The 24900-nt window shown below is 45.7% G+C and overlaps 2 protein-coding genes across 7 annotated transcripts in view; both read right to left on the bottom strand.

The window, feature by feature from the left end:
- The window catches only part of LOC118215378 (cytoskeleton-associated protein 5-like), a 51260-nt gene extending 46925 nt beyond the window's left edge, over window positions 1–4335 (bottom strand). For 3 of the 5 annotated variants that reach the window (XM_035396104.1, XM_035396107.1, XM_035396108.1), the window contains exons 1-2: window positions 3051–3203; window positions 546–637 (exon numbers count right to left, since the gene is read on the bottom strand). In XM_035396104.1, the coding sequence (XP_035251995.1) occupies window positions 546–602 (57 nt within the window). In that variant the 5' untranslated portion in view covers window positions 603–637; window positions 3051–3203. Of the gene's footprint in view, window positions 1–545; window positions 638–3050; window positions 3204–4195 lie in introns of those variants that run through there. The other 2 variants (XM_035396105.1, XM_035396106.1) reach the window with 2 other exon arrangements.
- Window positions 4336–8971: 4636 nt separating this feature from the next.
- Window positions 8972–24900, bottom strand: part of LOC118215678 (low-density lipoprotein receptor-related protein 4-like) — a 116306-nt gene continuing 100377 nt past the window's right edge. Inside the window, exons 25-38 of one of the 2 annotated variants that reach the window (XM_035396621.1) lie at window positions 24400–24571; window positions 23632–23794; window positions 22554–22779; window positions 20264–20567; window positions 18222–18440; window positions 17414–17548; window positions 16309–16417; window positions 15892–16084; window positions 15406–15519; window positions 12992–13100; window positions 12741–12805; window positions 11712–11799; window positions 10808–10949; window positions 8972–9357 (exon numbers count right to left, since the gene is read on the bottom strand). In XM_035396621.1, coding sequence (XP_035252512.1) covers window positions 9025–9357; window positions 10808–10949; window positions 11712–11799; window positions 12741–12805; window positions 12992–13100; window positions 15406–15519; window positions 15892–16084; window positions 16309–16417; window positions 17414–17548; window positions 18222–18440; window positions 20264–20567; window positions 22554–22779; window positions 23632–23794; window positions 24400–24571 — 2372 coding nt within the window. In that variant the 3' untranslated portion in view covers window positions 8972–9024. The remainder of the gene's footprint in view (window positions 9358–10807; window positions 10950–11711; window positions 11800–12740; window positions 12806–12991; window positions 13101–15405; window positions 15520–15891; window positions 16085–16308; window positions 16418–17413; window positions 17549–18221; window positions 18441–20263; window positions 20568–22553; window positions 22780–23631; window positions 23795–24399; window positions 24572–24900) is intronic. The other variant, XM_035396622.1, reaches the window with a different exon arrangement.

Below are 24900 nucleotides of genomic sequence, written 5' to 3'. Positions count from 1 at the left end.
TTGCCGAATAACACCTTTTGAATCCTTTTTATGCCCCCACCCCGCAATTTGGAATGCCCAGACATTTTCTTAAGGACTCACTGCTGCAACCGCAGTGCAGAAAAGCATGATGTGCCCATCTGTGATGTCAGCCTGTGACATCAACGCTGCTTATGACATCAGGATAGAAGTGACTTAAGCGGACATCAGGCGACGCCGTAGCCAATCGTTTAACGCCCTGCGGGGGCTGCCGGCCACAGCCAGCACCGGCACGGTCCGGATTCGACACCAGACCACAGACTGGAACGGCACCTTAATTGGATGAGCCATTGCTCTTCTTGAATCTCAACAAATTTGAAAAATTTGCCTCTTGAGCTCACAAGGCAACACCCAAGGTTGCAAGTTTGGGGGAAAACAATGAACAAATCTGCCAAAATAACATTTTTAAGATCGATCAGGCAAGTGAAACACTGAATTATTTAAAACTGAACAAACGTCAAGTAACACAGACCTTATGATGCAATGCAAATGTCCCCTCGATGCCTGTGGGTAAAGCGTTGGCCTACCTTGTGTTCGCATTTCTGGTCGATGGGCAGCTTCATCCACTCGCTGTCGTCCCCCATGGTGGGCTGTGTGCGAGTCGGCCTTATACACTAAACTGCAAACAAAAACACAAGAAATGGCACTCCCATTGGCCTCTGCACCTTTTCCACAAGGACCAGAACGTGCCATGCGCATTAATATGAGAAATCTCTCAAACCCAATTTATGACTGGACTGTTGCCGATCAAGTAGACATGGGCTAGTTTCAGCCACCAGAGGTGGAGAGTCCGGGGGTCAGAAAATAAAAGTCCTGCCGCGTGTTTCTTCCACCCATGAACTCAGCCCAGCTGATTTCACCGATTAGTTTAACCTCCTGGCTGAAGAACTGGGAAGATTGGTAAATCAAAGCGACTGGAACAAAATAACTGGGGAGGACCTTTAGTTTCTCGGGCTGGATTTTCCACCTCTGGTTTCAACATTGGACAGACTGTTACATCAGCAGACAGAGAGAAGCAGGGACAGAAACGGGCACAATTTCCCTGAAATCGGGCCCAGCTCTGCAGTAGCGGAGGGCAGCTCCAGCAAGGCTCTGGGACTCCTGGTCCTGCGGGTTCTGTTCTACTTCATTATTGGACAGTAATTCCAATTATCAGCAGCCTAAAGCACTGCATGTATGAAGGGGCACCAGAACCAGCAGGGCCACAGAGGTCAAAGGTCAACCCGATTGGTTTCGCAAAATTCTCCACGTGATGTCCGAATGCAAATCTGACATTTCACTCCAGCCAGCAGCATTACAACAGCGGGAGTTGTCAATACAGCTTCATGCAGCCAAGTCGAATGAGCAGCATTGCGGGTTGTTAAGATTGTGCCTCGGTTAGAACTTCTACAACTGTATCAACTGTACTGAAGCGCAACAGAGGCCTTAAGCCAACTTCTGCCATTTGGAATTATATTTAAATCTTCCTTCTGAGAGTACGTATTCAAACTCCATACCAAGTTCACCTTTCTTTTACATGAAAAGCAGTCTAATCTATTATTTGTGGACTTTTACAGCATGTGATATTTTGGATTATAGCCTCCCAGAAACTGCCGGTGCTGCACTGGTAGAAATATTAAACGTCCTAAAATCTAAGAAAGCCATAAACTGAGATAATTCATACAGAGACCAAGGTACACGTACGTACACACACCCCTCGATACCGCAACACACAAAACAGGTCTGGACTGACTGCTCTAGTAGGCAAACACAAATTATTGGCTTTAAATCGTTACAGGTAATATGGATTTTAATGCTAAATGATACTGCAACGGGCCAAATACACAGGGTTAATTCACTCTTTCATCTTGTCCTTCAAATCACCAATCATTCGAAGCGAATAGAAACTGAAAGGTTAATGTTCAAACGTTTATCTGGACGGTATGTGCAATCGGTACAAGCCATCAAATGAGCAGAAACAGCTTTCCGCGTGCACTCAAGAAGCCTTCTTCCTTAGAACATCACAGACGCAGATCTAATGCACCCTCAGCATGTGCTTATGGAAGCATTCAGTCTCAGATTTCACATTGATCATCAAGCGATTGACCCCAAATGCCATAAACGTAGCTTTTAACGTGACGAGCCAACCGCTCTAAAAGCCCGCCTCTCTACGCAAATAAATCAGATGAGAATAGTAATTTTGCACAGTAAACCTTTACAGAAAAACAAACAACGCATTAAGAATATGCCAATTTGGGCGGTTGTTAGGTTAATTTGCGTTTAACCGCGTTTCGCCTCGTACGCACAGAATACAGTATCACGTCAACTAGAACACCAAAAAGAAATCTTGAATTATCTTCTATTAGCTCCACAATGAGATAAGGCCTTCAACACCGCATAAACACTAGCAATAGATTAAAATGTACATCCTACCAGAGCTGCGACTTAGAGCAAAACTTCGTCAGATCCATACAGACACGCACTTGGTAAACAATCTTGCCTGATAGTTAGGGGACAGATCATACAAAGTTATTTACATTCCTACCATACGTACTGATCGTGACGTTGTAAAGTTACAACAAATCTGTTTATAGCCAATAAGGAAACCTACACCGGACCGCGGCGATACATACTGGCGTGTAGATACACCGTTATGTCCTGAAATGTTCGCTACCATGAGCTCCCACAGTCTGGCGTCCCTATGCAGTAGCAGCGGCGTCGGAGCAAGGCCCCGTCTCGCCCGTTCCGGCCCAAGAAAGGTAAACACGTCCGCGACACTATCCATAACCGAGCCCTATTTGACCTGCGGCGACACGGCAACCGGAACATTCGCACCGACACAATGCAAACCCCGCCGCATGACAATGCAAATCCCAGGCGTGTATGCCACGAAACAGACTCACTATTGTTTAAACAAAAGCTACCAGTAAGCAGGCCTCGAAAACGTAGCAGCAAACCTCACAAATGTACCGAGACGACAGCGAGACGGAGAACGTGCGCGACCCTTTCTTCGCCGAGGAACACTTTCGTAAAATACTGGAAACGCTGGTTACCTGCTATTCTTTTCGGAAGGCTGTGTGATGATATTTAGCTACGGCCGATATAAGATCATTACTCATCGAGCTCTGAAACGCCTCCTAGGGCGGAGAGTCGGAGGGAGGGGCTCAAAGCGACGCCGCTGAGAGGGAGCCGCCTAGAGCGCTCATTTTAACCAACCACGCGTCTACGACTCGGATCGGGAGTGTCTCCATACGCAAGCATCGGTGGCCTCAAATGTAATTACTGCAAACAATACATTAATAACTATAATCAAGTCAAAACAAACCAATATTAGTGATAGCTAACTTGCATGCGATTATATAAATGACATCATCTCATAGCTGAACGATTAGTCTTGAATTGTATGGGCAAGCTTGCAAATAGCACCGAGGCAATTCAAAAGTTTTCCCACTTTCCCACAAATTCATTCTTAGCTACGTGCATGCACACTTCCAGTCAGCCAACTCGGCTCTGCTATTACAAATAGCATAGCTAGCTAACTGGAGTAACATTATAGCTAGCGAACGTTGGACAATGAACATGCATATGATACAACGTTACAGCTAGCAAGCAAGAAATAACATTAACTCACCATAAAACTATCGTTATACATCTAACGTTCGTCGGCCTATTTATATGGAAAACATAGCATCCATCACAGCTGCCACGATTTGACTGATGTCAGAGCTGGCATTACTGCTATCTAACGTACTTTATAACTTAACTCACTTCCAGTATGTGAACGTTGCTCAGATAAATAACACAATCTTACGTTACCTCGCAAAAAAGTGAGCGCCACTGTTTTACTCCTTGCATATTATTAATTAGCTAAGTAAATGTATGATACCTTGTTAGCTCCAACAAGAGCAATGTTCCATAGTCTAGCAAAAACACATAAAATGAGACGGCTAGCGTTAGCTAGTTAAATATGATACGTTTGCCAATGTAAAACTGTAGCTAAATCATACTTGATCATAAATAGCCTTGTGTGATAGTGGAAAATAGCTACCTAACTAGCAAGCTAACGTTAATGTAATGCAGTTGTCAGCTAACTGACGACAGTTAGCAAGTGCTAAGCTTGCTGTATAACTTAGCTAGTCTACTGCTAGGAACATTTACATTAGAATCGACCCAGTAAATGACACATAAATTATCTTACCTTATCTATGATCCCACTGCCCGGAAATAGTCACGAAAAATTAGATAATGGAAACGAGAACTTTAAAAAAGATAAATAAAGAGCTCATTCGTGTCCTCCAGTACGTTACACTTGCCCCAGAGTAATTCCTGTACGTTTAAAAATACTGACGTTCCAAGACGTCTAATCTTTATTGGTTGAAATGGGTCATGTGCACACAGCAAATGTGATTGGATGGTTTGAATACACTAACACAAGTGTGCAGTTGCCGCGAGGTCCTGGTCTTTAAAATATTATAATAAACTAAACAATTATTTCATATTTTAAAGGACAAATACATTTTCGAAACCATATTTTATCCAAAATATTTATTGCAGTTTTTATTTGACTGAAATAGGCGTAATTTTATGACATGGAATTGGAAAGTTAGCCTGTTGTTAACCACGTGGTACAGCTCATTTTTGAATATCAAAGCGTCCTGCTTTGTTTTCACACCAAGCATTCTCCAGCAGAAATCGAATGCTTTTGTACAGCTTTCAAGGGCGTAGTTGACAGCCAGTTGTCAGTAGTAGTTTTAGAAGCAATAGTGGGACACCATTACTACTAAAACTAAGAGACTGATTTTATAGGAGTAACTAAGCTTTATAAGAGCAAAAAATAGCTTAGCTTTACCACAGTAAATGAAGCAAGTGACAATTGCTATCAATCATAGTCTGTATAAAAATAGCTATCAATATGAATGTGTGTAACGGAGACCAATATTCGCCGTCCACCTTGCTTTGAGGAAGCATGCGTCTTCTGAATGGAAATCATATTAGTATGCTGAAACCTTGTCTGCCGTTTCACGTCCATTTATCATTGTTAAAAATTGTCTGATACTTTAATCAATGCACAAGAGTAGAGGTAGAGAGCTCTGGGGGTTACATTGTGAAAAGAAAACGTATTTTTAAAAGGCGAACTGAATGTATACATGTTCAAGGTGCACACTTGTGTTTCGCAGTAAGCTGTGAATTCCTAGTTGTATGTCCTGCACTCCACTCACTCAAACTATTTAGAAGAAAATCTGTACTTACCCGGGTTGGATATCTGACTACATACGTTGGGCAAAGAAACGTACTGCCCTGCGTGGGGAGTTTAATGCATTATGGGTAGTGTAGTTGCCGGTGGTTATCAGGGAGGGGAAACGTTTTCATCGTTGACTAATCTCATGTATTTGTAGTAGGATGATGGTGAATATGTTGTGTATTTTCATGTTGTATGTGCTAGTGAGAAAATTATGTTTTTTATTATTCCTGTTTCGATAAATTTGTTATTAGTAATCGCATGATCTCGTGCAGGAGGTAGCCTACCGAAACCTTACTTCAAGCCCTCCGAACAGCTCAGGAAAAAAGTACATAAGGGCTTTCGGTATGAAGACCCTTAGCAAGCCGCAACAGGAGATAAATATTCTCACAGTGTGGTCCAAGTGAGCACTGTTGTAGGATGATTTTCATTAGCTTACCCGTCCCATCCACTCAAAATATTTATGGTCACTCATTTGCTGTTGCCTCCTGTCGTTGATTTTTCCTCCAAAATTTTCCCATAGACCTTTTTAATGCCACTGTAGAATATGTAGTGTTTAGATTATTGCCTTGGAGAGGGGAAACAGTGAATAAGAATGTGGCCTGGCCTGCCCGTCACAAGCATCAAATCAAATGAGATTGTGGCAATTTAGAATCCACTGATACCCTAATCTAGGCAGACAATCTATGGGTCTCACTTAGTCTGACCCCCCTTCCCTTATCTCCTACACTTTAACACCTAATCGGGGCAAACTTTCTCAAGCCATGCTGGGTAAGGTATTTAAAATGGCCACAGGAAAAAGTTGTGTTGTGTTGTGTTGGTTTCAGAGCCTTGAAGAAGAGTTTTTTATTCTTTTTATTTTGGTGGTGGTTCATTGGTTGTGTGTTTTAGCTGGTTTCCATCCTGTGGCATAAAATCCGGATAGTTTTTCATATTATATCAGTTTTAATGTAAGTATTCTAATTGGTCAAAACTGTTTTTATGTGAAAAGTACATTTCAGGTACTCATAGAAGTTTCTGATGCCCAGCTGGTTTTACAGTGGCTGCTATAGGGCCATTTGGGGGTTCATAGTGTAAAAGCAAGAAAAGACACTTAAAATAACCCCTTCATGTAATTTCCACTCTTTTTGGCAAGATATGAGGAGATCTGAATGTCATATTAAAGCTCTCTGCCCAAATATTTTATTAATTATAGGAAAAGATGTTTCCTAAGCAGGTCTACGCAACATAAGCCAGTCAATAAAACAGCAAATGAAAAGTGATTTCCCCATAAAAGCAACGTTCATCTCGTAGAAGCTAAAATTGCACCATCATTCTTGCAAATATGAATACGTGAAATTTCCTCAGATAAACAGGCTTACCGTGACTGCTATTTTATGATGAGCAAAAAACGTCCAGAAACTATTTCAAATGACGAAGCTAAATAGAAGGCTCGCGCAAACCGTGTTCTAAACGCAATGACAATCAGTCCAGTGCAGACAGGAAGTAGGTCAGCTTTGCTGTATTTCCATGGGAGGACTCGGATGAAAACAGCCCCCTGCAGTTCCCGAAGTTTAAAAAAAAACTGTACCACATATGCGTTTCAATGCAAATACAGTTTTATATTACAAGATAGCAAAGGGGCACTCTCACTATATGAGACAACACAGCTTGTTAGTATTGCAAAGGGGGAATTACATATTCAGTCCATTCATATGTACACATTAAAATGACAACCAAGGCAGAAATTATAAATATAATTTTTAGTTAACTTTACAACCGTTATATGAGACCGATATTTCGTAACTTAAAAGAGCACTCTATTAAATAACTGGCATCAATCCTATCATTTACATGATTTGAAACAAACACAGTGGTTAAATAAATCCAGCAAAAAATTCTTTTCCAGTGAGTACAATTAAGTCAAAACAATCATGAAATCCCTTTGTACAAAAGACACTTTTTACAATAAAAATCAGAAGATATTTGCAACATTTTTTTTAATATAGCAAATTATGTACACAACCGTTAGTAACCTTAAACCAAGGATAAAAAGCAAATGGGTTTTGTTAATGTAGTTGAAGAATGAGGCTTTAAATTAGTTTTACTGTGTGTTTTGTGAGCAGACTCACATAGACCTTAGGTTAACTAGCTGCCAAGACCATGCAGACCTCAGTGCTATTTTTAGCAGCAAATCAGCATATTGCTGAATGTGTTGAAGTTACTTCAAAATGACTGGTACTGAGAACTCATCATCATTCATGCTCTAAGCATTTGACAAAATAAAACAAAAACAAAAAAAAAAACAATATAAATCAACAGCAAGTCAAAGTCAAAATGTTTTTTTTTCTTAGTAATTAACATCGTTAAAAACAATGGTTAGTGGTATATTTTGTAGATATCTATACATCTTACAAAATAACCATGTCTGTGGCATTCTTCACTCCATTCGTTACATAAACCTGGTTTCTTCAGAAGAACAACTTAATATGTCCAGCTTATCACGTTTCGGAGTAAAGCAGATTTAATTCTATGCATTCGAAACTTTTTTTGTGGTAATTCCACACGGTACCAGAAGAGGCTACGCTTTTAAAATTGCTCCTAAACTAGAAAGACATCCTTTAAGTGCACAGTGCTTTACTGATGCAGCGGTGTCCAGATTCAGTTTACAAACGATGTCAGAAATGCCAAACATAAAAACCTTTGACAAACATAAATAAAAACCCAAGAACCGTTTGGCATTTTTACTTCATCAAGCCTGTTTTCCCTATAAAAACAGAAATATTGCATTTTATCTTTTTTTATGTTTTTTTTTTTTTTTTTTTTGCTTTACCTCTGTTTAGCGAACACAAGCGGTAAACGGGGACTGCTGTTTAAAGTTCTTTATAGTCCGTGTTTTAGACGGAGAGAAAAAAAACAAGGAAATCAAAACACGGTTACGATCTCTCAGTAGAATAGCCATGCTGTGGAACTCCACCGGTTCTCCCAGAGGAAGTGATGCGGGAGCAGGCTCTGTTCGAGCCTCGCCCTTTGGCACAGACATAAATACAGATAAGTCTTTTTTTGAATGTTTTTTTTTTCCATTTATTTTCAGAATGACTAAATTGATTTATGTTCCGTTATTTTATCACCGCTTTCCTTATATCAACAAACCACTCAAAAATTCAAAACGTAAATAAATATTGTCCATGGTAACACGAGTGGCATTAGAGACCATTTTGTTATTCAGTCCCAGAACATTAAAAAAACATTGTGATATTAGACAAAAAGGCAGTCAGATAAGGTATATATTTAAAACTTTCGATATGTCCTTTACATTTTTTTTTGTTCTTCCTTGAAGTGTTCGCCTTAGCGGGTTTTTTTTCCCCCGCTTCTTCCTCTAGCATTGTCCATTAATGTCTTTCAGTCTTTTGGCCTGAGGGGGGCAGCGATGAGTCAGTCTGTGGTGGAGAGAGAGGAGATGGAGGCAGGGAGGAGGACGGAGGCAGAGTGAGGGGGCAGAGCTGGCATTGGGGATGGGAAGACCTGTCATTTGTGGGGGCGGAGCTGTCATTGGGCTGGCAGAGCTGGCATTGGGGGGGCGGGGCTGTCATTGGTGGGGCGAAGCTGGCGTTGGGGGGGCGGAGCTGGCGTTGGGCTGGCAGAGCTGGCATTGGTGGGGCGGAGCTAGCATGGGGAGGGGTGGAGCTGTCATTGGGGTGGCGGAGCTGGCATGGGGGGGGCGGAGCTGGCGTTGGGGGGGGCGGGGCTGGCATTGGGGTGGGGGTGGGGGGGTGGGCGGAGCTGGCGCGTGGGAGGGGCGAGGTCTCTCAGACCTGGCTCTCGGTGGAGGGCTTGCGGGGCTGGGCCCAGCCGGTGTCGGGCAGGGCGTCGGCGTGGCGCTCGGGCGTGGCCGCCGGGGCGGTGTTGACGCTGGAGCACTCGGACTGCTCCTCCCTGAGCAGCCGCTCCGTCTCGCCGTCGTCCAGCGAGCCGCTGCTGGCCTGCAGCGACACCGTGTCCGTCCGCATGCAGGCGTGCAGGCCGCCCCGCGACGGCCTCAGCTGCTTCAGGTCGTCCCAGTAGCCCTCCTCGCCCGACAGCAGGCAGATCCCCTCCACGATCTTAATCTTCTCCTTCGTGTAGCCGCCGTCGCTGCCGGCCTGCGGGCGCCAGACGGGAGACGTTCGTCAAAAGAGCGCTAACGAGATTAGCGCCGCTTCCGCGCGGCGGCCAGCGCTCAAACGCGTCACTTTAAAGGGAAACTACACCCTAATTCCACATCATTGTATTTTACTGAACCCTCCAATTTCGGAAAGCTTAAAAAAAAGTAACATTTTCCGAAGCTGCGGTTGGTCCAGATATCTTTACCGGACGTGCTGCGCGTCACTACCTCGTTAAAATCAAGCGTGGTTGCTCCGGTAACAGTATCGTTTTGGTACATTTTTCCAGGAAAGGTGGACAATAACTGGAAGCTTAGCGTGTTGTAATTGGCAGATCGGTTTGCCGTCGACAGTGGTGGATTTCACAGTGGAGTTCCCCTTTAAGAACTGCGTGTGAGGGCAGGCGTTTCTCGATCGTAGCGTTAGCGAGGCAGCGGTCTCTCCTCTCCCAGTTAATGCCGCTCAGCGTGCCGAGGGAGGGAGCGAGAAGCTTACTGTTAGCCGTCTCGCCGAATCCGCTCGCAGCTTCTTAACGGATTACGATGCGTTAATAAATTAGTTTTGCGAGGAGACTCGATTCCTCCGCTCCCTCAGAACGGATCTGCGAAAGGCCACGCGTTCAGACACTTTCGAGAATTTCGACTTTGACACGTCGAAACCGAACCGTCCACACAAGTATAAGGCTAAAGGCCAAAGGCTAACGAAATAGCCAGCTAAAGCAAATTATTTTTTTTAATTCGAGAAAAAGTGCACAGGCGCAAAAAATACGTGAAGGCAAACGTTCCCGTTCAACGACTTGAGCTTCTGAGCAGAATTCATGTTACATAACTACACAATGCACTTCATAAGAAATAACTGGAATAAAGGTAATTGTTGGTTATTTTAACAGGTTAGTTTTGTAAATAAAATAAACATATCTTATTTTTTTCAATATAAAAATTCACTGCAGTCCTCGAGGACACGCCAAGGCCAGTGTAGCATGCGGAGAGAGCACTGCGCCTTCGATTAAAACCAGTAACAAAAGGAGACATTTGGGTTTGGGTTCGACTCCCTCATGCAGTTCGACTACCTTCGTCTGCTTTGTGGAAATCGGGTCAAAAGGTAAAAGGTGAAAGGGAATTGTAAGGATGGGAGGGCTGGAGAGAAGGACAGAAGGAGGAAAAGCAGGTAGAGTTCAGACCGACAAGACAAGACAAGACACTCCCACCATCCTACTTCATATGTTGCTAAAGAACCGGGAAAATTGTCAGAATAACGGTTACGGTAATCCCGGTTCAAAGTAGAATTTGCCATTAAGGACATTCATTGTTATTTAAAAAGTCTATCTGACAAATTGCATTGCACATGGCCAGTCATAAGTGAGCCTGCCTTCATCACAGGACTCCTGATTGACTATTGTCCACTGAATGTAAAATATAACCGACGGTGACAAAGAGAATTAAAAACGTACCTCTTTCTTGTAGCGTAGCTGGTTATAAATAGGCGGCTTCTGCACGGTTTCTATTTTGACCTCTTGAGTAGACGTGCGGTATGAGGGGTTGCTGTAGGTCAGGTTACTCACTCCTGGGTCTGCAAATTTGGACTTTTTGTGTCTGGGGGGGGGGGGGGGGATAGATTCAAACACACTGGTTGAGCAGGAGTCTTATGGTCCGGTGGAATATAAAGGAAATACTGTTGGGTCGAATATGACAATCACCATTGGTTTGGGTACTAAACACTGTTGGGTAGAATATGACAAGCACCATTGGTTTGGGTACTAAACACTGTTGGGTAGAATATGACAAGCACCATTGGTTTGGGTACAAAACACTGTTGGGAAGAATATGACAAGCGCCATTGGTTTGGGTACTAAACACTGTTCGGTAAAATATGACAAACACCATTGGTTTGGGTACTAAACACTGTTGGGTAGAATATGACAAACACCATTGGTTTGGGTACTGAACACTGTTGGGTAGAAAATATCAAACACCATCAGTTTGGGTACTAAACACTGTTCGGTAGAATATGGAACACATACTGTTGAGTAGTATATGAAAGACATAGTGTTGGGTTGAATATGAAGCAAAAACTGTTGGGCAGTATAGGAAACAAATTCCGTTGAGTGAATATGAAACAAATACTGTTGGGTAGTGCCTGAAAATGATATTGCTGGGTAGTATATCAAACACATACTGCTGGGTAGTGTATGAAACATATTGTTGGGTAGAATATGAATCAAAAACAGTTGGGCTTGACATAAAACTAGCATGACCCGGTAGAATATTACACATACACACTGTGGAATAATATCTAAGAGGAACACAGGCGCAGGTGTGCAACAGACGAGCCCGTAAAGGTGTTTGCGGACACACCTGTATATGATGAACGCAGCGATGAGGATGAGGATGGCCAGCACCGTCAGCGCTCCTCCGATGACGTAGCTGATGTGAAGGCCTTCCCCTTTTTCGGGAGAGAAAAGAGCGTCAGCCTCACGCATCGCCACGCGGCGCAAGCTCCGCAAAAAAACGCGCAAAAGTGGCGCGTTTCGGGTCACTTCCGAAACGTCGTTAAACGCTCCAGGTTCGCGTTTGCCACTAAGGTAAGCACCCTCTCATTATCTGGAAGATAAGTCATTTGCAAAGCTGTACAATACGAGTACGTGACAAAAACCAGAAGGTAAACAGTGTTTTGTTTTTTTTTGGGGGGGGGGGGGGTTTTCTATCGCAGTTTATGTAAAAAAGTGAGGCCCTAATTTTTCGTAAAACACGACTTCAAATCAATTTTGTTTGTATAGCGCTTTTCACAGAGAACTGTCACAAAGGCGTTTTACAGAGTAGCAAGGCAAGAGATAAAAAAAGAGCAAAAAGACCAAACAGAGCAAGCACCAGGCATGAACCCCCAAATAGCAAGTACATAAGGTAAAAAAAAACAACCAGTGGGGAGAAAAAAGACAAAAACATTTCACAACCTCTGCATATTTTATCAATTGTCAGGCAGTAATTTGCTGTGATAGATCTAATTTGCTGTGATAGATCCCTTGTAGCATTTATGCTACACTCCATTCTACTGCTACTTTACACCAGGCTGGCCAGTGGAGGATGGGCTCCCCCCTCTATAGCCGGGTTCCTCTCGAGATTTCTTCCCATTGGGGAGTTTTTTCACTGCCACTGTTTGAGGGTTTTATCCCCACTGGGAGTTTTTTTTAACCTTATGTACTTTCTATTTGAGGGTTCAGGCCTGGTGTTTGCTCTATTTGCTCTTTTTGCTCTGTCTCTTGCCTTGCTACTCTGTAAAGCGCCTTTGTGACAGTTCTCTGTAAAAAGCTCTGTACAAACTGAATTGAACTGAACTGAATTAATTTATGTGGAGAGGAAATGGATAAAAGCAGAAGATCCCCTTACCGTGCGACGCTGTTATGACACCGTTCTGCATGCAACCTTCCGCACTCAAGTTCCTGTCTGTGCAGCTAAACAAGTAAACACAAGCAGGGGAAACATTGCAAACAGGACACTCATAAAAAACAGATAATGACAGAACGTAATCTATATATAAAGTGTGTGTGTGTGTGTGTGTGTACACACATTCCTGAAGGTTGTTTAAATTACAGAATGTCCCCATAAAGAGAAACAGGAACGGCCTGCAATTTGCTTACTTGACCACTGGGGGGCCAGAGCGAGGCTTGTCAGTGACTGGCTTTTGGATTTGGTTGGGCGACGGGGTGCTCGTCGTCCTTCCTGGTGACGCCGGTACATATCCTGAAACTGGAACAGAGTGGACAGTTCAGCTGTAACTTTCTTTACATTAAAAACTGCACATTATGTCCCCCAGAAATGTGATTTTTCATGACTTCTGCCGATTATAACCAGACCCTAAGTGCCTCAACCGCAGGCAGAGATGGAGTGTCATGTGCACACACACACACACACACACACACACACACAGACAAAGTGTGTCTGCCACCACAGACAGCTGATACCGGGAGAGAATGTGCAGCAATAAAGCCAAATACCACTGCCCTCAGAGACATTAACAGTGTGGAAAAATCTGAATTTCCTGGGCATTTCCTTTTTCCCGTCTCGAGAGGAAACCGGAATCAATCTAGAAATGTGATAACGAAGAATATGGAAGGAAAACCGTCGTGGAAAATATGAAAACAGCACTAAACCAGAATTGACCACTTAGGCGGTTTTCGGGCAAATGCTATCCAATCAAAACCAGACCAAAGTTTCTTTGGACTCAATCAAACAATCTTTAATAGTGATTAACCCTTTGAAGAGAAGGTTTTTTGGAATGTTTTTTTCTAAATTACAAGTGAGTGTTCTAGAGCTCCTTCGCTTTCAGTTATTCATAATGATAGTTGTATCAGCATTAGAATGATCAGTGAAGAACATTCTAAGCACACATTTGTGATCTTACATCACAAAGGGTTATTGGATGAGCCACAATGAGGCCCGACAGGTATAGCAGATGCTACTACACAGTAGTATCTGGTACATCTTAACAACCTGAAACTTCCTAGTATTCAACCAATAAGCATGTACTCGTGATGCTATTTCAGCAAATGGAAATAATGTTTAAAATAATAATAATTATTATTATTATTTATGGTACATAAATTATTATTATATAAATAAGATATCATATATTCAAAGGGGTCTAAAAATGATTTAGTGCATTGAAGAACATTATAATAATTACAGCATACAAATTAAGAATGAGAGTACTGTACAAGTACTGTAGTCCTTTCCCGACATTTGGCTCTAACATTTGGGGCATATGAAATGTAAAATATTCTTTTTTTAAAATATGATCCTGAACATAATGACCTTCAGGTGATGTTTTGAGTAACCAAAATGAGACCAGTATTTAATTTGCCAACTTTATTATTTTTTTGTCACGTTGCTAGGATAGAACGTCATTAAGCAGCAAGTCACCCAAGTTCTGACATCTCACTGTGCTACAGACAACGCAGCAGGCAAGAAATCTGTGACCCAAACAACGCACTTAAGGATGAAAATGTGAGTCTGATTTACGATAACTGACCAACCAGAAGCAATCAGCGATGCTAATGGACCCACAAAATCTAATTCCATTGCTATGAGCCTCTTGCTTGCAGTAAGAGGTCACGGCAAAGTAGTCTTTATGGAGATAGGGTGCCAAATTAAACCATCAGATTCAATTCCGGTCAAGGAGATTATGAAACAAATACAGTTTGGTAGAATGCTAGTAACCCCACAGACATTTAAGGTCAGAAAAAGAAAATATTTTCTGATACGTTATTTAAAAAAAAACACAGATAGATGTTCTGAACTGAACTGTTACAGCACAGTACTGTGCTATATGAAGAGGTCGTAGAATTCAGTCTTTTTTATGCAGGAAAAAGAGCCAAAATAGCAGGGAAGAAAATACACCGAAGATATTCCAAGGTCATTTTTGGCTGAACCGCAACAGCGGGGCCAGCCCTAAAAAAATGCGAATGTCTGTGACTGAGTGATGAAGTTACACCATTGGCCGGCCGAGTTATGACGTCACACCATTGGTCGGCCGGTCCAGCCATATACTAGGTTTTGACCTGGTTTTGTTTAAGATTACAAAGGCTGAGGACCCCGACTTGAACCAAAACAAAATAATTACTCCTGTCTGTTTGAGCCCATCGTCTTTTGGCGTCTGATATTTGTGTCGTTTATTGATCACAATATTTACACAGCCGTTGGTAGCATTGCGAGATTCAAACTCAAAGAAAAAGCGCTTAAATTTGAATGAAGTCGAAAACGAGATGTTGCACGCTCTACCTAGCTTGCTTGCTCAACTGGAGTAAATTCAAACCAAAATCGCTCCAGAACATTATTCGAAGCTTACTCCATCCCGCTATTTCATCCTGCTTCGGTTACACGTCAAAATAAAATTCCAAACGACATTCATTTGTGTTGGCATATCACGGCAGGCAAAAACTGTTATATTTATCGGAATGCAAGCGGGAAAAAAAACGTAGATTTCGAGATGTCCTGCGTTCCAAAGACGCAGCGCTCCACGGGCTGGAGGGACCGGCGCAGACGGCGCACTCACCGGTGGAGCAGGGCCTGCCGTCTGGCGCGTCCGGGCAGGCGCAGGCGAAGCCGTTGGTCTTGGCGAGGCAGAGGTGGGTGCAGCCCCCGTTGTTCACGCCGCAGTGGTTGGTGCCTGCAGCGGGGGGGGGGGGGGGGGGGCGCCGTGTTTAGAACCAAGATGCTCTCGACCCTTTGTTAAGAGTAGGTTTTTTGGAATGCGTCTTCAAAATTCCAAGTCAGTGCTCTAGAACTCTATTGCTTTCAATTCCCGGTAGTGACCGTTACCACCAGCATTAGAATGCTCAGTTAAAAACATTTTAATGACACATTTGTGATCACACACCTTAAAAGCCCACACAATAAGCATTATTAATTCATTCATTCACAGGGGTTCATAAACTGTCCCTCCCTGTTTGCAAAAATCCTACAAACCCAAAGAGATGACTGCGTGAGCATACTCCTGACACCTGGGGGTCATTATGGGATGGACGAATCCCGCTCTTACCGCTCTGTCGCTGCGGCGACACCACAATGATGTCCATTAGGCCCTCTACATTGGCCAGCACCGTCTCCTTGCTGCGGCCCGTGTGCTTATCTACGCGCTGGATGGACTTGGTTTGCCAGTCCGTCCAGTATATCCAGCGGTCTTGCTGCGAGAGGTGGAAGAGAGGGGTTAGTTCGGAGGACACCGGCTTCGACTGGGGATGGGGGGAAAAAAAAGAGAGAGAGAGAGAGAGAAAAAAGAAGGGAGGGGGAAGAGGAGACAGAAGAAGAAAAGAAAAATGAGGGTCAGAGATGGAGGGAAGCAGAAGGGGAGATGTTATGTTGATGGTATGAATCGGAAGGAAAGAAACGAGTGAGGGAGGGAGGGCGGGAGTGGACGGGTCGTGCGATTGGTCGGCCGATTTTGATTGACGGTTACCTGGGTGAGGGCGAACGGGTGGGAGACCGGGCTGACCAGGATTTGACGGAGTTTTCCGTTCAAGTCCGAGCTCTCGATCCGGTCCAGATGGGCGTCCACCCAGAATATTCTATGGAGCAAAAATACCCATAATACAAATGATTAAAATGAGAAGATTATTAACCCAGCAAAGCAGGGTTTATAAACACAGCTGACTGTAGCTCCTAAGCCCTACCGCATCGTTAGCATCTGCAGCTCCTAAGCCCTACCGCATCGTTAGCATCTGCAGCTCCTAAGCCCTACCGCATCGTTAGCATCTGCAGCTCCTAAACCCTACTGCATCGTTAGCATCTGCAGCTCCTAAGCCCTACCGCATCGTTAGCATCTGCAGCTCCTAAACCCTACTGCATCGTTAGCATCTGCAGCTCCTAAACCCTACCGCATCGTTAGCATCTGCAGCTCCTAAGCCCTACCGCATCGTTAGCATCTGCAGCTCCTAAACCCTACTGCATCGTTAGCATCTGCAGCTCCTAAACCCTACCGCATCGTTAGCATCTGCAGCTCCTAAGCCCTACTGCATCGTTAGCATCTGCAGCTCCTAAACCCTACCGCATCGTTAGCATCTGCAGCTCCTAAGCCCTACCGCATCGTTAGCATCTGCAGCTCCTAAGCCCTACCGCATCGTTAGCATCTGCAGCTCCTAAACCCTACCGCATCGTTAGCATCTGCAGCTCCTAAACCCTACCGCATTGTTATTTTAGCATCTGCAGCTCCTAAGCCCTACTGCATCGTTAGCATCTGCAGCTCCTAAGCCCTATCACTTCGTTAGCTTAGCATCAGTAGCTCCTAAGTCCTACCGTGTTCTTAGCTTAGCATCCGTAGATGCTAAGCCCAACCATGTCATTAGCTTAGCATCCATAGCTCCGAAGCCCTACTGCATTGTTAGTTTAGCATCTGTAGCTCCCAAGCCCTATTGCATCATTAGTTTAGCATCCGTAGCTCCTAAGCCCAACTGTGTCATTAGCTTAGCATCTGTAGCTCCGAGCCCTACCACATTGTTAGCTTAGCATCTGTAGCTCCTAAGCCCAACCACGTTGTTAGCTTAGCATCTCTTTTCCGTTCTCACCTGCGCGTGTCATAGTCCAGGGTGAGCCCGTTAGGCCAGCCCAGGTCTGTGTTTATCAGGACCCTGCGGTCGGACCCGTCCAGGTGCGCCCTCTCTATCTTGGCGATGTTACCCCAGTCCGTCCAAAACAGGTACCTGGAGAATTGATCCGCGTTAATTAAAGCAAACGGACACAAAATCGGTTAGGATGTGTCCATCAATGTCAATCAATCAATCAATCGATTTACATAGGACAAGTTAAGATTTTGTCACAATACGCTTGATATACTATACCCTGGCCTAAACCCCCATAGAGCAAGCCATAGAGGCAACAGTGGAAAATGTGAAAATTCGTCGGGAACAATCGATACAAAATGGCTGTTAAACTTCTCCTAATTCTCACTGAATAATCCAAATATTGGTTCAGGCTGAATTAATTTATTTCACTTGACCAGGAACCTGTAATAAAGAGAATGGGTATTACGTAACATTTACATCTTAGCAGATGCTCTCATCTGGAGCAACTTACACAGATTACTTTTTTTAATTACAAACAATTATATATTCATACAGCTGGATATTTATTGATATTTAATGATTCAAGTTCAGTGCCTCATCCAAGGGCACAACAACTGTGCCCCACCTGGGATCTGAACCAGCAACCTCCGGCATCCCTAACCATTATGTGGGCCTTGGTGAGCCGTCTGCTGGTTTTCGGTTTGTTTCACACCTTGTTCTCAAGGCCTTAAATGGCTGCCGATTTAAAGGAAACTACAAATCCCAGCAGGCACTGCAGCCCTCTGGGACTGGAGGCGGATGCCTCGCTCACCCTTTGCTGGGGAAGACGGCGATGGCCCGCGGCTCGTCCAGGCTGTCGTTGATCAGGACCTTGCGGGCGGAGCCGTCCAGACGGGCCACCTCGATGGTGTTGCGGCCCGTGTCTGTCCAGTACATGTTCCGGGCCACCCAGTCCACCGCCAGCCCGTCCGTGGTGGTCAGGCCCTCCCCGACGACCGTCTCCATGCCGCTGCCGTCCAGGTTGGCCCGCCTGACGATCACACGGTCGCAAGGTTACCACAAAAACTCAGCGCTGATGTTTCGGCATTCCTTAAAACTACAACGAAAGGCTCAAACAAACATTTATGACAACCAGACGAAGTGACCCATTAGACGTTACTGAACAGCAAGCAGAAAAACCAGTAATTGAGATAAAATATGTCCTCAATGAGAAGAACAAGGAGTGTCATTGAATCACCACTCTTATGTAGCACCTTCATTACTTTGCCTGTGGTCGTATCCACAGCCTAGCGAAGTACTAAAACAATAAAGAGTGGGTTATGCGGAGGTTAACAAGCTGACACACAAGATTTACTTCAAAATGTCACCAGTTTCTGCTACCGAGTGCTGATAGGTCCCCCTAAAACTGCAACTGAGAAACTGCAGCCTGCTAAAAGAAAGTGTGTGAGTGAGTGAATGAGTGAGTGTGTGCGTGTGTGTGAGTGAGTGTGTGTGTGTGTGTGAGTGTGTGCGTGAGTGAGTGAGTGAGTGAGTGAGTGTGTATGAGTGAGTGAGTGAGTGTGCGAGTGAGTGAGTGAGTGAGTGTGTGTGAGTGTGTGAGTGAGTGAGTGAGTGAGTGAGTGAGTGAGTGAGTGAGTGAGTATGTGTGTGTGTCAGTTATGTTAGTTAGTTAGTTAAGTCAGGTCCATGAGGTGCTTTACAGGTAATAACACTCAAACAAACTAGCGAAATAACCCTGGGATCTACACAGATTAGACAGATGACTACACAAAGACTATAAGTGCATACATTGTGTTAATGTGCTAACATTTACGCTAACACGCATAGACACAGAAGATCAGTGTACAATGTTAAGAGTAGCAGCCTTAATATGCATTTTGAGATGAATGCTCTGTAACATTCCCCAAAAATGACAAAGTGTTCAGTGAAAGCAGAATGTTGCTTTCCTCTTTATTCAGCATTCTATGCTAGCTATTTTTTCACATGCTCCTAAGCTGAAAAGAAAGACTAAATCAGTGGTGTCAAACTCGTGCCATGGAGGGCCGTGTGTATGCAGGTTTTCATTCCAGCCTCAGATCTTGATTATATAATTAGTTAAATTATTTGCTGAATTAGGGATGCAGGTTTGTGCACAATGGTGACCCGACGTCTATGGTGACCCGCATTGTCTAAATAAAAATTTTCTTTGCAGTTAAACGCATATGGCTGAATGAGTAATTGGACTCAATTAAGGCAGCATTAATTGGCTGGAATGAAAACCTGCATACACACGGCCCTCCATGGCACGAGTTTGACACCACTGGACTAAATTATCAGCGCAAGGCCTTAAGGCGGGTGTGCACAACAAGGGGCCGATCCGTTTCGGGTTTTCGTGCCAACTTCTGCTCTTAATTATTTAATTACCTCAACAGTGTCTTGACCTGACGGTCGTATAAGCACTAGCCACAGCTGCAGACTGCAAGCGTACCCTAAAGATCTAACCTGTGCTCAAGTACAGGAGTGAATGAGGGTAGTTTATTGAGCTGTCAGAAAGCTGAAACGCGGGTAAATGGTTGGAGCAAAACCAGCAGGCAGACCGGTCCTCCAGGGCTGGCCTTTATACTGGCCACCCCCCTGCCTTAAGGAGACTGAGCTTTAGTTTAGTTTAATTAATTTGACAAAATTAAAACACACATATCAAAAGACTTGCATGTGAAGAAATTGTCAAGGATAACACGGAAAAGTCCTGGACCTATTTCCACCGTGGTCCTTGATGTTCCGTCAGCCACAGCAAGATAATACCGGAACCGACCGAGCTAACGGCTAGCGCCCTGCCGCGTCGCGGCGTTTCGAGAAGGGGTGGGGGAATCTCACCGGATGACGTCGATGGACACGTCGGTGTAGTAGACCTTGCCCTCCACGCTGTCGTAGTCGAGCGAGATGACGTTGTGCAGCTCGGGCACGGGCACGTGCACGTCGGTGCGGTCGGCCGTGTCCATGGAGATGCGGCGGATGCTGACGCGGTTGGAGAAGAGCAGGTAGGTCTCGGGGCCGTCCTCGCAGGCGCGCCCGTCGCCCCGCAGCAGGACGCCCGTGGGGCAGGCGCACGACGTCCCGTTGGGGTTGGGCAGGCACAGGTGGCTGCAGCCGCCGTTCCGCCGCCCGCACCTGTTGAAGCCTGAAAGGACGAGGCGGGGCGGGGGGCGGGGCGGGGGGGAGGGGGGGGAGCTGACGTCAGCGGAGGTTCGACAGAAATGGGGCGGATCCGGCCCAATGAAGCTCAGAAGGTCACTGAGGCCTTAAAATGAATCACTTTATCGGTTATAAAGTTTTCACACCAAATTGGTCCTCTTCAGATTGTGTTGCCCTATCAATAAAATAGGAAATAAAGGGCAATGCAATTGCCCGTCATTCGTCAATTTGAGTTTTTTTTCTCCATCAGGATGTGTACACTGTGTGGATGCAAGTCAAGTAACAGACACCCTACGTACTTAGGTCTGTAAATAACACCATGGGTTTTCCCCACAATATTTTGCGCGTTATCAGACTTGCCGTTCTTAAAACTGAACTGCCTGGGTCCGGTAGTGTAGCTGGGCCCCGCTAATGGACTGCATTTATATAGCGCTTTTATCCAAAGCGCTTTACAATTGATGCCTCTCATTCGCCAGAGCAGTTAGGGGTTAGGTGTCTTGCTCAAGGACACTTCGACATGCCCAGGGCGGGGTTTGAACTGGCAACCCTCCGACTGCCAGACAATCGGTCTTACCTCCTGAGCTATGTCGCCCCAAATTAGCTCATTTAGCCAGAGTAACCGGTGGGAACAAACACCCGCACACACACCACCCCTGAGTTAGCGGGATGAACCGAAAGGGGCGGGCGAGGGGAACGGAAGGCGGGGAAAAGATGGCGGCCCCGCTCTTCCAGGTCAAAGGTCTCACCGAGAGGGAGAAGAATTCACAGAGCTTTTGCTGAGGGGCTCGCGAAACGAGGACAGACGTTTCTTTGGGCCGGGAGGCGCGGGAGCCTGTCCGATCAGGAAAATGACCTACGGAGCGCGCTCGAGCCATGCGTCACATGAGCTCGCTCAGCCAGAATTCCGTCCAATCAAGTCATTTCCCTCAATTCAGCGAGGCCCCTGTTGTGAAAGGGCGAGCGAGCTCACATGGATAAGTTCTATTTACTATCCAGTGCTTTTCCCATGCGCGTGTCATACCACGCGCAGCCACTAGATGGGGCGGCCGCTTTGTTGCTAGTGAAAGGTACCATAATATAAAACAGCTGTCCCTGGAGAACTATTGCATTCCTCTAACCCCCCACCCAATCAAATTTTCCTGGGTCAAAAACAAGCCTTAAACGAGCCTGAGGGCCCAAGAGCTGAGGTGAATCTAAAATAAGGGGGCACCGCAAACATTGTGCAGGCGGGCCTACAGCCTAGTATCAGGGATCAGCAACTCACGGTCCTCGAGGGCCGAGAACTGCTGGTTTTCCACCCTCCCTTTGCCTGGGAGTCAGGTGTGAAGACAGTCTGGCCAATCAGTAGCACTAACTACCCGGGAGAAAAGAAAACCAGGGCTGGATTTGGATTCGAAGGGCCAGAGTTGTGATCCCTAGCCTAGTATCAGCGAGCGTGTGTAGTCGCGGAGCGCAGCCACCAGAGGAGCTGCAGGCTATATGTGAATCACAGCAGGGCTGCCCAATCCTCTTCCTGGAGATATACTGTCCTGTAGGTTTTCATTCCAACCCCAAAACGGCACTGCCTCATTCAACAGCGAGAGATCTCATTCAGCTGCTAATTAGTAGACTCAGGTGCGCCAAATTAGAGTTGGAGTGAAAACCTACAGGAAGGTAGATATCCAGGAACAGGATTGGGCAGCCCTGCACTACAGTAATATCCAGAAGTCATGAGGAACCTCTCTCCCATGTCCCAGGAGGGACCCTCTCCCCCCCCGTCCCAGGAGGTACCCCTCTCCCCCCCCATCCCAGGAGGGGCCCCTCACCCCTGTCTCAGGAGGAACCCCTCTCCCCAATCTCAGGAGGGACCCCTCTTCCCATGTCCCAGGAGGGACCTCTCTCCACCCCCCATCCCAGGAGGAACCCCTCACCCCTGTCCCAGGAGGGACCCCCCCCACCCCCCCGTCCCGTCCCATCCTGTCCTGGTACTCACCCAGGGGCCTCTCCCTGTCCACGGCCTGTATGTCCATCAGGCCCGGCAGGTTGCCCCGGACGGTGATGGCGTTGGCGCCGGTGGTCTTGTCGGCCCGCTGGATGCTGCGGCTCTGCCAGTCGGTCCAGTAGATGTGGGGCCCCAGCAGCGTCAGGCCGTACGGGTGCTGCACCGGGGACACCAGCGTCCGCCGGTTAGCGCCGCTCAGGTCCGCCGCCTCGATGCGCTGCGGGGGGGAAAGTCGGACCGCTTAGCGCCTTCAGTCTGGCGCTCTGTCGCAGAACTGGCGTCCGAGACAACGTGGCGTGCGTGCTGGCTACCGCGACGAAGACGCTGCGCCCGACGGGCCTGGATTCAGCCAGCGCTGATGCGCGCGCGCGTTCAAATGCTACATTTTTTGGCTGGACTGCAAGCAACAGCGGGGCCAGCCCTACAAACACGAATGTCTGTGACCGAGTGACTGAGTGACTGAGTGATGAAGGTACACCATTGGTCGGCCGAGTTATGAAGTCACACCATTGGTCGGCCGGATGATGTGTGTTAGGTCCAGCCATATACTAGGTTTTGACCTGGTCTTGTTTCTTTGCTGATGTAGCAGGCCTACTGTAGCCAAATTACCTCAATGTGACCCCAACTAACTGGTCTGCAAAGCAAAATGAACACCCCATTTTTCTATCAGTCAAAGTTAAGGAGAAACGTTGACGGAATCCAGGATTAAATGTGTTAAAAACACCCCTATACTTGATAAAATGGCTCATTTTCCCATTGCAGGTTGAAGGTAACGGTGTGTGAGCATAGATTTCCACCAGGAGAAATACAGCAATAACACGACTAATTATGTTTGACACTTCGAATACTGCATTTTTTGGAAATGTTTGGAAATTTCACATTTCCAAGTCTAGAAACTCTGTAACTCCATTGCCTCCACAGTTACGGGTAATTATAGTTACATCAGCATTAGCGTGTTCAGTTACTAACATTCTAATCGCATATTTTCGATATTTACACATTGAAGCGTAAGCAAAAAAAAAAAAAAAAAAAGAAAAGCATTCCAAATCAAACGGGCCGGGTCGCTGACCTCGGTGTGGGCGTCGGCCCAGAGCAGCTGAGACCCCGCCTTGTCGATGGCCAGCCCGTTGGGCCAGCCCAGGTTGCTGCTGATGAGGACGACGCGCTCCGACCCGTCCATGCCGGACCGCTCCAGTTTGGCGTGCTCGCCCCAGTCCGTCCAGTACATGTACCTGGAGACAGCAGGGGTCGGGGTGAGAGACGGAAACTGCACAACATCCTGCTCTGCGATTGCTTGCCAACAACCCACAGGCTTTCCATGAGAGCTGGTCATCCCTGGTAAGTCGAGTTAAATGTAATTTAAATGTGGGTTAAATGGTAGTTTGATGTGAGTTAAATTGAGTTAAATTTCATTAAACTGTGAGTTACATTTCAGTTAAATTTGAGTTAAATGGGAGTTAAATGTAAGTGTAATTTCATTAAAATGTGAGTTCAGTTTGAGTTAAATTTAAGCTAAATGTGAGTTAAATTTCATGAAAATGTGAGCTACATTTTAGTTAAATTGGATTAAAATGCGAATTAAATTTCAGTTAAATTTCAGATAATGACTTAAATGTGAGTTAAATGAGAGTTAAATATCAGTCAAATTTGAGTTAAATGTGAGTTAAATTCCAGTCAGATTTGAGTTAAATGTGAGTTAAATACATTCAATAGCAAGTTAAATACGTAAACAGCTGCTTTTAACTGTGAAAAGCGGCAGACCCTGTGGCTCTCCAGAACCAGGGCAGCAGATCCTGATTCACACAGCCAACAGCAGGGGCCCGCTGAATGCACTTGCCCCATCTCGTGATAGAGCGCGATGGCCCTCGGGCTGTCCAGGCTCTGCCAGATCAGAACCTTCCTCATGGACCCGTCCAGGTTGGCCACCTCGATGCGGTTGGTGCCCGTGTCGGTCCAGTAGATCTTCCGTCCCACGGCGTCCACCGCCAGGCCGTCTGTGGTCATCAGCCCTGGGGGGTGGGGGGGGGGAGGGGGGTCGACCAGAAGGCTCAACAACAATTTTCAAAAAAGGAACCTGCTAAAATATTCCCCTCCAAAAGTTATTCTTGGAATTAGAACAAGTGTTCATTACATTACATTACAGGCATTTAGCAGACGCTCTTATCCAGAGCGACAACTCTGTCCTACCCGGGAATTGAACCGGAGACCTTTAGGTTACAAGTCCGGCTCCTTACCCATTACACTACGCTGCCGCCCCACGTTGAAGAGGCTCATTAGGAAACACCTTAAACGGGTCGCGGATCGGTACCGCGAGCGCTAAAGCTAAAGGGTCTCCCCT

The sequence above is a fragment of the Anguilla anguilla genome, chromosome 16 (assembly GCF_013347855.1).
Source record: "Anguilla anguilla isolate fAngAng1 chromosome 16, fAngAng1.pri, whole genome shotgun sequence".
NCBI lineage: Eukaryota > Metazoa > Chordata > Actinopteri > Anguilliformes > Anguillidae > Anguilla > Anguilla anguilla.
The sequence above is the reverse complement of the archived record's forward strand: the minus strand, read 5'-3'. Positions and strand labels throughout refer to the sequence as shown.